The 13,564-nt window shown below is 43.1% G+C and overlaps 2 protein-coding genes across 2 annotated transcripts in view; one reads left to right on the forward strand and one right to left on the reverse strand.

Moving 5' to 3' along the window:
- The window catches only part of STK26 (serine/threonine kinase 26), a 149,549-nt gene extending 140,018 nt beyond the window's left edge, over window positions 1-9,531 (reverse strand). Inside the window, exon 1 of the mRNA XM_089657954.1 lies at window positions 9,246-9,531. Coding sequence (XP_089514080.1) covers window positions 9,246-9,287 — 42 coding nt within the window. The 5' untranslated portion in view covers window positions 9,288-9,531. The remainder of the gene's footprint in view (window positions 1-9,245) is intronic.
- LOC149440923 (uncharacterized) overlaps window positions 8,285-13,564 on the forward strand; it is a 145,717-nt gene continuing 140,437 nt past the window's right edge. Inside the window, exon 1 of the mRNA XM_089657955.1 lies at window positions 8,285-8,437. Coding sequence (XP_089514081.1) covers window positions 8,382-8,437 — 56 coding nt within the window. The 5' untranslated portion in view covers window positions 8,285-8,381. The remainder of the gene's footprint in view (window positions 8,438-13,564) is intronic.

A 13,564-nucleotide genomic window follows, 5' to 3' on the forward strand; every position in this document is an offset into this window, starting at 1 on the left:
GTGGCCTTCAGATTAGCACAACCGTGTGTAGAGCTTCATGGAATGGGTTTCCATGGCCGAGCAGCTGCTTCCAAGCCTTACATCACCTTACATCAAGTGCAATGCAAAGCATCGGATGCAGTGGTGTAAAGCACACTGCCACTGGACTCTGGAGTGATGAATCACGCTTCTGGCTGGCAATCCGATGAACATGTCTGGGTTTGGCAGTTGCCAGGGAAACGGTACTAGCCGGACTACATTGTGCCAAGTGTAAAGTTTGGTAGAGGGGGGATTATGGTGTGGGGTAATTTTTCAGGGGTTGGGGTTAGGCTTGGCCCCTTAGTTCCAGTGGAATTAACTCTTATGGTGTCAGCATACCAAGACATTTTGGAAAATTTCATGCTCCCAACTTTGTGGGAAAAGTTTGGGGATGGCCCCTTCCTGTTCCAACATGACTGTGCACCAGTGCACAAAGCAAGGTCCATAAAGACATGGATGAGCGAGTTTGGGGTGGAGGAACTTAAGTATCCTGCACAGTCTCCTGACCTCAACCTGATAGAACACCTTTGGGAAGAATTAGAACGGAGACTACGAGCCAGGCCTTCTCGTACGACATCAGTGCCTGACCTCACAAATGTGCTTCTGGAAGAATGGTCAAACATTCCCATAGACACTCCTAAACCTTGTAGATGGCCTTCCCAGAAGAGTTGAAGCTGTTATAGCCGCAAAGGGTGGGCCGACTCAATATCGAACCCTAGGGACCAAGACTGGGATGCCATTAAAGTTCATGTGCATGTAAAGGCAGGCGTCCCAATACTTTTGGCAATATATCGTGTACACACACACACATCCTGCCAGAACTTTTGCAAGCTGATCCTGAGCATTCCACATGGGCTGCACTATTAACGGTTACAAATTACCCACTTCTCTGAGCTACATAACATTACATGTTATGAGGGAGGTGTTATGTAGTCCCAATCTGTCCTGTCCTAGGGGGACTATGCTGCTCCAGCATACAGTACAGTGAGTGTTGCCACTCTAGTAAAGAAGCGTTACCAGCAGTGGGGGGAAAAACCCCCCAAATGAAGCCATCACATCTACGTTCTGGTAGGCTGCAATATATCACATTTTTTTTTCTTGGGTTAACATATGCTTTTATCAAGATCCTGTCTAAAATTGCTTTGCCTCTGTGGCTCTAAGACAGATAGGAAAGAGAATATTAAATCGGACACAGAGTGATGTCAATAACCACATTTTCATGGTTACATGCTGCGTTGTGTCTGCAGCATACACACTCCAACAATATGACTATCATACAGAACAGAATTAAGCAACACCTGACAAATATCACAAACAAGTAAAATGAATGCTGATAAGTAACAAGCAGGACTGTCAAGGGTATCTGGCTGGTAAGGTTAAGAAGCTGAATTTTTGTAATGCAGAGCTTTAATACTGCAGTGTTATGAATTTGCCAAGGTATCAGACACTGAGCAAGCATGAGTTGTGCAGAGTTCACATTGTGACGCTTTTATGTTACCACAGCACTCTAGTACACTAGTCACCAAGAACTTTACTTTAATTCCTGGTTTCCACACAAAGGGCAAAGAGCAAAAAGAAGGGAAATAACATTTACAGTAATCCGAGTACACCTCCATGACAGAAAATAGGATACAGCCGTCCATTCTCTGAGTTCAGTTCACTTAGGCTGCATTCACACTAGAGCGTTTTGTAGCTTGAAGCTCAAAAAAAAGCTCAAACTTTAAAAAAAAAAAAAAAAAAAAAAAAAATCAATTGTTCTCCATGGTGCCTGTTCACACCTGATCCTGCGAACAGGCACCATACAGAACTGATTTTTTTAAGTTTGAGCTTTTTTTTAGAGCTTCAAGCTTTAGAACGCTCAAGTGTGAATGCAGCCTCAGAGTCGGACATAGGTAACCTCTCTAACAGCAATTGGCAGCACAGTTCTACGTCAGAGGTCTTACTAAACCTTGCCTGAAATTGTACAGAAGGCTATGCTGGGATCTGATGTTGGAATCTTGCTATATTTCGATTCACTTCCTAACCAAGAAATGTAACAGGCAGTGAAAGGAAATCTTTACAAAGTGAGGAGATCCACCTCCTGAATACGGTCCATGGATGTCCCTATTGGATGATTTACTGTTGCCTCTTGATCTGGTGACAAATATCACATCACTATCTAAGCGACAATGCTCCCTAGGACAAGCGGGGGAATCTACTTAGCCAGCAAAAGGATTATAACTGGACAGTGATTCTAATTCTTCTCCACATTATCCAAAAACTAAAAAAGGATTTGGATATACAGATACTTTAAAATATGTCTAGGCAAAACTTTTTATTTTAATCTTTGAGTGGGAAGGGTTAACCCTCCTAAAAAGGTTTATTTTTGCTTGTTTCCCCATTGGGGAAATTCAGGCCACCTTTCTACTGGTGAAAAAAAAAAAAAAAAAATGGTGATACTTATGTTGGGACCACAAAGGGAATATGTCAGTTTGATGTAACTTCCTGTAACATCACTGGGACAGGAAGTGAAAGGAAATTCCCCCAATGGTTTACAGTTAGCAAAAATAAACCCTTCTAACCTTTAAAAGGAAGCTGCCATTTTAGCCTCTGATCTGCAGTTGCTATGTTACTGCACATGTGATCAGTTGTGAAATAACTAGATGAAACAATAGGATGCAGAGAGCTCCTTGCTCATTCACACAACTACACTGCAAATTTAAAGATTGTTCCCACAGTCAAGGTGACTACAGTGTTTAGTTGTGACTAACTAAAAAAAAAAAATGCATCACATGGGTTTATGTGAGCTGGAACAAACCCAAGCCAAAACGCTGATACTGCAGATGTGCTATTTCATTTCTGAATTATGACCTTGAACACAAAAGAAAATATAAAAAAAAAAAAAAAGAAAAAAAAAAGAACAAAATCAGGTAATCCAACCCTGCGGCTGAGCAAATGTTTCTATACCAAAAGCATTTATGTGCTCAACTCCTTTGTCTTTCACTGCACCTTCACACTGCAAATACGTAGGCCTGACTGTACATAGAAACAACCATACATTATATTTTCTTGTACTCTAGACTGCTATAGTAGCCCCAAAGACTAAACTACAAAGTAAATATACTCAAAGCTTCTATAAACAAGAAAAAAAACTGGACAACATTAATGTACAGTAACAAACTTTCTTTTGCTTAGCTTTTTAAACTCTTCAACTGTATTTCATAGGAATGGTTCAAGAACTTCCATAAGGATTACAAGACATTTTGAAAGAAAAAAAAAAGCATTCAGCGCTCAAACACACCACTCAAGGTTATAAATACAGGGTGGAAAATGACCTTAACACATGCACAAGAACCCAGTAATAGAATATTGTGACAAGATTCCATAGGGAGTTGCAAATGAATCTTTTACTAAAGATTTCAGATAACAGAAAAAGCACACAAAGATACTCTTACAGTATTACCACCTGCAGCAGAAACCTGCAACATTTTGACACTTGGAAATGCAAATTGCCATAACAATTGCCCTGACTCTTAGACCAGAAGAAATAAAAAGTAGTACCTAAAGAAATGTAAAGTAAAAAAAAAAAAAAAAAGTTGAAAACAAGTAAATATTAGAATACTTTATTTACTAATACTAGTAGCAGAAAGATTAAAAATGGACAATGTTAACTGAAAGAGTGAAGTTCCTCTTCAAATTCAGGGCTGACATACATACTAATAAACATTTCACAAAGCAGCACAGGTTTTTAATATGTATCAAGACCCCTTGAATACATAGTCTATTTTTTGGAAAAGGTGAACTTGGCCTTTAGCCCTGGTACACACCACAGCAACTTCAAAGCAGTAAATGAAGTTGCACAAAAATAGTGCAGGAAGCTTTTTGAGTTAAGATTTAAACTGTTCCACTGCCGGTAACGGCATGCGACTTGTCATGCAACTTCGAACTCTCAGGGCACGTTCACACCATGGTGTAGAGACATCAGTTTTTCCACACACGTTCTGCAAGGGCACAACGAAATCAATTGTTGTCTATGTGCACTGCTCACACCACAACACTAGTATCACATGCAGATTATTTTCTGCATATAAAACTCATTGAAGAGCGCATGTAAACTAAATGTCTCTGGAAGTCTACACGTCAGTTTCCATCAGTTTTTCTGCACGTATGGTGTGAATGAGGCCTCAAGTAGCATGACAAGACGCACTGCTGGGAACCAGGTGTTAAAGTATATGCATAGCCAAAATGTTTTGTTTTAGAGTAGGGAAAAGTTATAAAGCAGAACTAAACCCATCGAATTAGCCCTGGTTCACATCACTGCAACTTCAAGTGCGACATGAGATTTAAAAATCACACCTGAAGTTGCATCTAATGTATTTCAATGGCCCTGTCTTAGTCAGTGCGGTTTGAAGTAGCGCAATTTCAAAATAGTTCCTGCACTACTTTTTTTCTGATTTCATTGCGACTTGCATTGACTTCTGTTAAATTAAGTTGCAAGCCACAGTGAAATCGGGAGGTACAAATTTGACTGATCTGCAGCTTTGAAATTGCGCTACTTCAAGTGAAGTAGCGCAATTTCAAAGTTGCATTCAGTGTGAACCAAGGCTTAAAAACAGTTACATTGCAGGCATGCCAGGAACGTAACTGTCACATTTGTGTTCTCAACCAAACGCTCAGTCACTGGTCACACCGCCGCGATTTAAAATTTCGTGATTTGTGCGCAATTTCAACGTGATTTCTGAAGAATTTGAGGTAGATTTATTAAGCCCTGGTTCACACTTGGTGTGACTTGGCATACAATTTGCATGCACTGCAAATTGAAAATCGCATGCCAAGTCGCACCCTATTGTCTGCAATTGGAGCAGTGATAACTGCGGTTCTGACTTGGTCGGAGCCGCACCGATTTAAAAAAGTAGAACATGCACTACTTTTGGTAGGATTTGCACAGACATCTGTATTAATGTCTTGCAAATCGTACCTGAAATTGGCAGGTCCCCTGACTTTGATATCATGCGATTTCACTGTAAGTCGCATGATTTCAAAGTCAGGCTTGATGTGAACGGGGGCTGAAACTGGAGAGTGCAAAATCTGGTGCACCATGGTAGCCAACTTCTAACTTCAGCTTGTTCAATTAAGCTTTGCCAAAAAAAAAAAATGGAATGATTTCTTTGCAGAGCTACACCAGATTTTGTGCTCTTCAGTTTTAGTAAATCAACCCCTTTATTGCTACTTGAAGATTTTCAAGGATTTCATGTAATTTGTAGTGTGATTTCTATTACTTTCAATGTATTTGAAATCGCAACAAAACTGCAGAAAGAGTAATGCAAGAACTACTTTAGAAATCTTGCTGCAGAAAATTGCACGTTAAAACACCGACATTCACTCGATGCAATTTCAGGTGTGATTTAAAGTCGCACCTGATCTCATAACTGATCACATATGCAGAACTCTGGCAGTTGAAGATAAAACAGAGGCTAAGGCTGGCCATACATTATACAATTATCTGCAGATTTTCTGCCCAATTTCCTTTAGATTTACCTTCAACTATGTAGTGCAAGGGCCTGCCTAATTGGATACAACTGAAAGTGTTGTTTAGGTTTGTCCTCCTATTATATGGTTTTTGGTAAATCTAAACCAAAAATCTGCAGATAATTGTATAATGTATGGCCAGCCTAAGATGTCAACTTGTTTCTCTGGTAATGATAGGAGGGTTTAGTTCTGCTTTAAAGTGGAACTAAACCCATCAACTGAACTTTTTCACACTTAAACTGGTAGTAAACCACAGACAGAAAAGTTCCCTGCAAGGTGATGTCATAATGTGATAGTATTCATTGCATACTAGCACATTATGTAAAACTTGCCTTAAAATGAAGCCCTCCTGTGGCACACAGTGACTGCTATAGAGGCTTTCATCTTCACCAGTCTTCCTTCCGGGTTCACGAGCTGCGGCCTTCTGACAGGTCAGGATGCGATGACGTCAGATGTGCACGAGAGTCCCAGGCCACGGCACACAGCTCTGAAGGAACAGCACGGGTATGCCGTTCCTTCAGAGTGCATGCACCAGATTAATTGGAGAGAATATCTCCTAAACGGTGCAGGTCTAGGAGATATTTTACCTACAGGTAAGCTTTATTATAAGCTTACCTGTATGTAAAATTAAAAAGCAGATAACCACTTTAATTGTAAACTTAGCCGTTAAGTATCAATACACTGACATAAAATGGCTTTCAAAGATTTGCAGCTCCAAAAAAGCTGAACACTGCTAGGACCGACTGTCCTATTTCAAAAGGACTACTTAAGGAACAGTCAGTTTTGGAAGGAGCTAGCAAGCTCAATTAACCACACTCCCACATGGGAACTCTGCTGCTGAGCCCTTGGGTGTTACTCAATATTTAGAAGGGATGTCTCTCTGCTTTATTCTTCACAATATAATCTTAAAGCCCAAAGGATATATATGCAATATCCCAAGGATAGTTTTTTTTTCCTTTTTTGTAATTAAAAGGATAAAAACACTCAAATTATGTAAACAGCATATCAGGCCATTTCCTCGTGGTACAGTGGCAAGTCAGACCCAGTGAAATCAGACGCCAAGAGGACCTAGTCCAGAATCCAAGAAGTAGCTCGAGTGTAACCCTCTTCAGAGCCCCTCGAAACGCGTAAGCCACTTCTTGGATCCCTGGGATAATGCACTAGGCTGGTGTGCTGTTTCTTTGCAGTTGCTATTTGGACTACCCCAGCTGTTTGAGGGCAACAAGGTCTGACATATCCCCTGGTGGTATATCTAAACAAATACATAGGAGTACTGTCCTTAGTCCAGCACACTCATGCGCAGGAGGTTTTGAAACTTCCTTTTGACAAAAAGCTAAATACACAGAAGAAACACATGAGGGTTGTCTTACCTGCCAAAGGATTTGTATTTCTATGTACCCACTTCTGAGATTTATACAGCTCTGCTGCACAGCCAAGTCCTGTCAGGCAGGGCAAGAGACCTGATTTTTTTTCACTGTTGCAGTGAATCAACACTTACAGGTCTTGTCATTGCCCCAGCCTGTGGCAGTGAAATGGGAAGCAGAAGACTGACAAGCTCATCTGTCACTCTGCTCTCTCCTCCTAAACACCATGTTACATGCAGGCACATGAGTCCTGCAACATGACTGACTTGTGCTGCTTTCCCCTCTTCCAATCTGATCTCTACTGTAAAGTGACAGAAAGAGGCTGAAACCAAGACACAGTCATGTATTCATGTTGCCTACAATACCTTACAACTTTTTTGTAAAGTGCAGACCATTTACACCCTGTACATTTAAATCAGTCCCTGTCCTCAAGGAATTTACAACTAAAGATCCCTATGTCTCAAGTAAACATACAAATACTAGGGCCAATTTAGCTAGGAGCCAATTAGCCTATCAGCATAAAAGTGCAGAAGGAAATCCATGGAAGCACAGAGAGATCATGCAAACGCCACGCAGATAATGTTCTGGCCTGGATTTGAACTGTGGACCCCAGTGCTGCAAGGCAAAAGCATAAACCACTTAAATCGGAACTAAAACCATGGATGTATCCATTTCCTAAAACGTCATGAATTGTAAGTGTCACAGTTGCTTGTGATCTCAACTGAACTGTCAATACCATCAAATGGCTGGTGTCATTTCTGATCACGTGTGGCACCATGGCAGTCGCAGATCAAACTAAGGGTAAGATGACAGCTTTGTTGTCTATAAACAGCTGCTTTCATTTCAACACACACGTTACAACCTGATTGTACAATGTCCATTAGCTCTATGAACTGTTTAGTTAATGCGGATTGTATACAAAGTGATTGGACAGATGGAGGTAGACACTTAAATTACATAGTTTTGGTAAACCAAAAGTTGATTGTACAGTGACCCTAAAGCTGCATACACACGGTCACCTTTTTTCAGTCAGTGGGTTGGCAAAAAATAAAAAAATACCACCCACCCTCCCCATACACCCACCAGGACATTGTATTGACAGTAGGGACTCTCAGCAGTCAGAATACACTGATCAGCGCAGCAGCCAACACTAACAAACTGAAGCCAAATTGCAGCTAACACTTTACAAGCATTTGCGCTCCTTTTGGGATAAAGGTTTCACATATAAGCTGATCATTATAAGCCCCCCCATCAGTGGTAAATCATGTGTCTCATCCACTTTTTTTTTGGGGGGGGGGGGGGGGGAGGGGGAGCAGGTACCTGGTATTGACAGGTACCTGTGTGCCTGCTCCCACTTCCGGGCTAGACATTCATCTTTCCTCTGGGGCACTTCACAGGTTCTGAAAGGCTGCAGTCTATTCACAAAGCACAGCTTGCCTAGAAAACCAGCTGTGAGCTGCAAAACTTTACTGTCAGCTTCCATTAGTCAAGATGGCGGCGAATGAAGAACCGGCTCAAGGTGAGGACACTGCTGGATCCCCGCACAGGTAAGTGCCCTAATATTAAAAGTCAGCAGCTACAGTATTTTTGGGAGGGGGAGGGGGTGGAACTCCTCTAACCACCATATTTGCAGTAGAGCTTGTTCTGTTGAAAAAGACTTACTGGCTGGATCACCAGGTGAAAAGAAAGTGAATGCAGCCACCAAATCTAAGACCTGGTAAGCTGCAACATATTAAATGTTTGCTTTTGGAGTTTCATGCCACTTGAAATGCACATGAAAGCACTACAATGGTGTAAACTAGGTTCACTGAAATACGTATTGCCGGTAGAGGTGTTCCTACTGCTTCATACGGCATTTTAAAAGCGCAATGGGCAGACCGCGCTCCCCTCCAGCGACGTGACGTCTGTGTGCTTACATCTTCAGCCATTGGCGGTGGCGGGATGACGTCACTCCCATGCATGCACTGAAGTTCACTCTTTTTGGCAGATTTGTGCATCTTCCAGCGAGCCGTGCCGACAGCCAGGTACCACTTCTACATATAAAGTTCCATGTTAGTGATGTTATAGCAGGGCTGGAGGTGAAGTTTATGAAGAGATGGCCCAGGGAGAGGTCAGACATGGCTGTCACATGGGAGAGGAGCTCCACCTAGAAGTGAATGTGAGGAAGGAGCCCTCACCCCGTACAAAGGTCCCCCTCCCCAGGAGAGCACCTACCAGTCACACGTACTTCCTCCTCTCCATACACTCACAATGACACACGTATCCTGTCACCACACACACCGACATGCCATTACACACAATGCACAGGGAAGCACAGCACACAACAATGTAGCAGGCCGCCCACGGAGCCCTCACCTGCATCCCGGGCACTTGCACTGCTACCGGGGAATGAGCCATGGCGGCGGTGAGGCCTCCTGCTCCGGTGGTGTGCTGTAGGGGGAAGGGCTGTCCTGGAGGGCTGGGCCCGAGCGGCTGACGAGACGAGGCTGGGCTGCTAGGCTGCCACTATCCGGCTGTGTGCATGTCTCGGTGAGCGTCAGGGACCGGAGGGGCTAGGAGAGCTCAGCAGGCGAGCGGCGCCATATTGGGAGAGGACGGGAGGCTGCGGCAGCTTCTTGTGCGCAGGGTGGAGCCCAGCTAAAGCCGGTCACGTGGTGGGCCGCTGACGTCGAACGTCCCACCCTCTCTCGCACGGGTCCCGCCCAGAATGTGAGGTAAAGGTGAAGGTGGTATGAGCTGGCCGTTGTCAGCTTTGGTGGTTGTCTGTGGTGGCGGAGGATGGCCGGGGGGGGCCGGAGCCTGGGTGAGGCGAGCCAAGATATCCTCCTCTGACTGACCAGAGCTGCAGAAAAGTCTCCATGTTAGAATGCTCAGGAGCTCATGTAGCTTAAGGGACAACCATAGGGAAACGGAAGTGTTATAACAAATGACAGGTCTTATTGGCATCTGTGTGGCATTGGGGAGATTTCACTTACTGTCTCCTAGCCAAAACAGGAAGGGGGAGGAAATCCCTCCGAAGTGATGGAATCCTGGGTTGTCACCAGAACTAGTGTCCCCATTGGACGATTTCTCCTCTATTACAAAATGTGGGATTTTCTTTCAATGATAATGGTAAGCAGAACAAATAGTCTGAATCTCCCTACTGGGGGGCACAGGCAGCAATAAAAACCTGACAGGGGTTCTAATCTCCACTCTGTCCAAAACTAAAACAAATTGCCTTACTTATACTTTACATGTCACTGTTTTCATTTTGGATAGAGTAAGGGAGGGCTATAGCCTATAGCTATAGGTGGTTTTTTTTGCCATCTGTGTCCCATTGCAGAGATTTTCCTTCACTTCCTGTCCTGCAGCCAAACAGGAAATGGGAGGAAATCCCTGCAAATTAAAGTGATACTAAACCCCGCATTCACTATATCTGGTCTCCCACAGTACACACAACATGGCAGTGCAATTATTTTAGTAAATATAAACTGCTAAATACATTTTCTCATCAGCAGTTAGAGCAGTCTTGTGACTTCTCACAGTGTCCAGCAGAGCAAAGGTTAAAGCTTGTAGGAGGAGTTTTCATTCTCCCTGATTGTCCTATGAGGCTGCATAACCCCTGACCCTCTGACTGGACAGTGCTGATTGGCCCTGTGCTGATCACATGCACCCTCCCATGAAAAAAAACACACCAAACTGAGCATGTGCAGCTTGCCCTCAAGGTTCTGTTATATCAGCAGATGGATTGGTGGCAGTAGAAGAAGGGAAGGATCAGAGAAGACAAGATCAAACATCCTTTTTACACAATACGGAGGATTAACCCCTTAGGCTAAGAATGCTTTACTGCATATACCGACGGACTTTACTGTTGTGGATTTAGTAACACTTTAACCACTAGCCTACAGGGCACTTATACCCCCTTCCTGCCCAGGCCAATTTCCAGCTTTCAGCGCTGCCGCACTTTGAATGACAATTGCGCGGTCATGCAACACTGCACCCACATGAAATTTTTATCATTTTTTTTGTGACAGATAGAGCTTTCTTTTGGTGGTATTTAATCACCTCTGGGTTTTTTATTTTTTTCTTAAACAAACCAAAAACCACAGAAAATTTTGAAAAAAAAAGTTTTTTCTTAGTTTTTGTTATAAAATTTTGTAAATAAGTGATTTTTCTCCTTCACTGATGTGCGCTAATGAGGCTGCACTGATGGGCACTGATAGGTGGCACTGATGGGCACTGATAGGTGGCACTGATGGGCACTGATGAGGAGGCACTGGTAGGTGGCACTGATGGGCATTGACAGGCAGCACTGATACATGGCACTGATAGGCGGCACTGACTGGCACTGATTGACATTGATAGGTGGCACTGACTGGCACTGATGGATGACACTGAAAGGTAGCTCAGATGGGCACTGATATGTGGCATTGATGTGCACTGGTATGCACTGATATGTTGCATTGATGTGGCACTGATAGGCACTGACAGCTGGCACTGATGGACTTTGACAGGTGGCACTGCTGGGGCTACACTGATCATCAGGGCACACTGATCATCAGTGCCCTGATGATCAGTGTACATGTCATCAGGGATTCCAGGAATTAAATTGTTACACCTCATATTGTAATGTAGTGTATTTATGTACTGTATCACAGTACAAGGTAGAATGTACCCCGATTAACCTCCTTAGCGGTGTTCCCGAGTGTAGCTCGGGGTAAAATGTCTATACCAAGAGCGGTAACCCCAAGCTACACTCGGGCTTACCATGCGGTGTTCTCTGGGGGTCCCTGGAGCACTTACCTTGTCCTTCGCTCCCACGATCTGTCCCCTCCAGCGTCCCCGGCCATCTCCTCCGGCCGATGCCGGCATCCGGCTTCTGTTTTCCGGTCCCTGTGACATCGGGACGTACGGGCGGCGGGAAATTTGAATTTTTTAAATGTCATTTTTGCTGTCATTGCTATTTCAATGCATTTCACATACATTTTGTCCCTACTGCTTTGTCCTGTGCCCTGCCTGCATTTTGAATGTTCTTTCTGCCTGGAAACTTAGAAAAGTCCATGGCGTCCAAAAAGCGTCCCTTTACGTCAAAAGCGGTTTTAGACCGGCTAGAGAACAGCGATAGTAAATCAGAACCACTTGCAGAATTGAGTGATAATGATTTCTGGGGAAATTCGTCATCAGACACTGAAAACAATTTTGCGACTTTGCTCAGTGATGTGCGAATTTGCCTCTGTATTTCAAATTTCAGTGTTTTTGGTTTGATTATATTATTGAATTAAATTTATTATTATTATATTATTATTTTTTATGATTATTTATTAAATTATAATTTATGATTTCGTGTTTCAAATTTTATCATACCCGGGATGTTTAATAGACTCTTGTTCGGACAGATTTCAGTGAGTTATTCCTAAAAATTACAGCCTACAATAAAAAACTACATATTTCCATGCAAAATAATGGTACCGCTTTCAGCACCAAAAATCTGAAATAATCATACCGCCAGGGAGGTTAAGTACCTTTTTAAATATATATTTATACAGATATAAATAATGTATATTAAAAAAAACCCCTGTGTTTATCAGTTTTCGGGGACAGAATGCCGGTTCCCTTTCCCAGTTGTGGGCACCGGCTGGCAGTTACCAATTTAATAAGAAGAGTATAGTGGGTGGGATCCATTTCCTCTTGGTAGAATCTGGCCTGGTTTACCAGGCTTGTCCCTAGTTGAAGGCCAGATGATAATGACTTTCTGGTAGGGATAGCTGCTGCAATTTTCTGGCCAGGGGTTGGGTGGTGCAAGGAGCTCCTGGTGATGTGCATCTTGGTGTGGCATTAAAATGGTGCCAGTAAAACACTATGAGGGAGATTTACTGAAACTGGCACACTCAGAATTTGGTGCAACTGTGCATGGTAGCCAAGCAGCTTCTAACTTTGGCTTATTCAATTAAGCTTTGGCAAAAAAAAAAAAAACTTGAAAGCTGATTGGTTTCCTTGCAGAGTTTACACTCTACAGTTTTATTAAATAACCCCCTTGGGTTTAAGACCCCACTGAGTTTCACAGGCACTAGGTTCACGGTACCTTTGCCTTTCTTGCACTCACCTCTAGGGCAGGCCTTTTGGCTAAATTGGAGCAATATCTTATACCTGCCGAAAGTCTTGCCTAGTGTACTGCACTGGCAATTTTTTTTCTATTGCAGATATTTTTCACAGGCGCTTACACTGCATGTGCATCTTTTTTTTTCATTAACAGAACCAGAGGGTGCAGGTTTTTCAGGTCGTATCCTGATGTAAAGGTGAGGATCTGTAGTTTTGGGTCTTTTTCCTATCCCAACCGGGGATCTCTCTTTGGGAGAGCCCTCATCAAGTACTTGGGAGCCCAGCAGGTTCCTAAGGAGCAGGGTCCACCATGCTTCAGCCTAGATTGACCAAGAGTATCTTGCCCCTATCAGGAGCCTTGGGCCCTAGGGGCGTCTTGGATGAAGATCTTTCCTCTTTGAAGGTTGGACCTTTTCTGTACCTTTGTGCACTTTTTTGCATGCTGCGATTTTACAGTTCACTTATTTTGATTACAGGGATCGACTAACACTGCACTGTGGAGCTCCATTAAAAATATATATATATACTTCACATCCTTTCACTAACAGAACCACTTCTGCATTTTTGCAAGTTAAAATGCACACTTTAGGCCTGAA

This window comes from Staurois parvus, unplaced genomic scaffold, assembly GCF_062004578.1.
Source record: "Staurois parvus isolate SC_StPar_1 unplaced genomic scaffold, SC_StPar_1.0 ptg001045l, whole genome shotgun sequence".
NCBI classification, from domain to species: Eukaryota; Metazoa; Chordata; class Amphibia; order Anura; family Ranidae; genus Staurois; species Staurois parvus.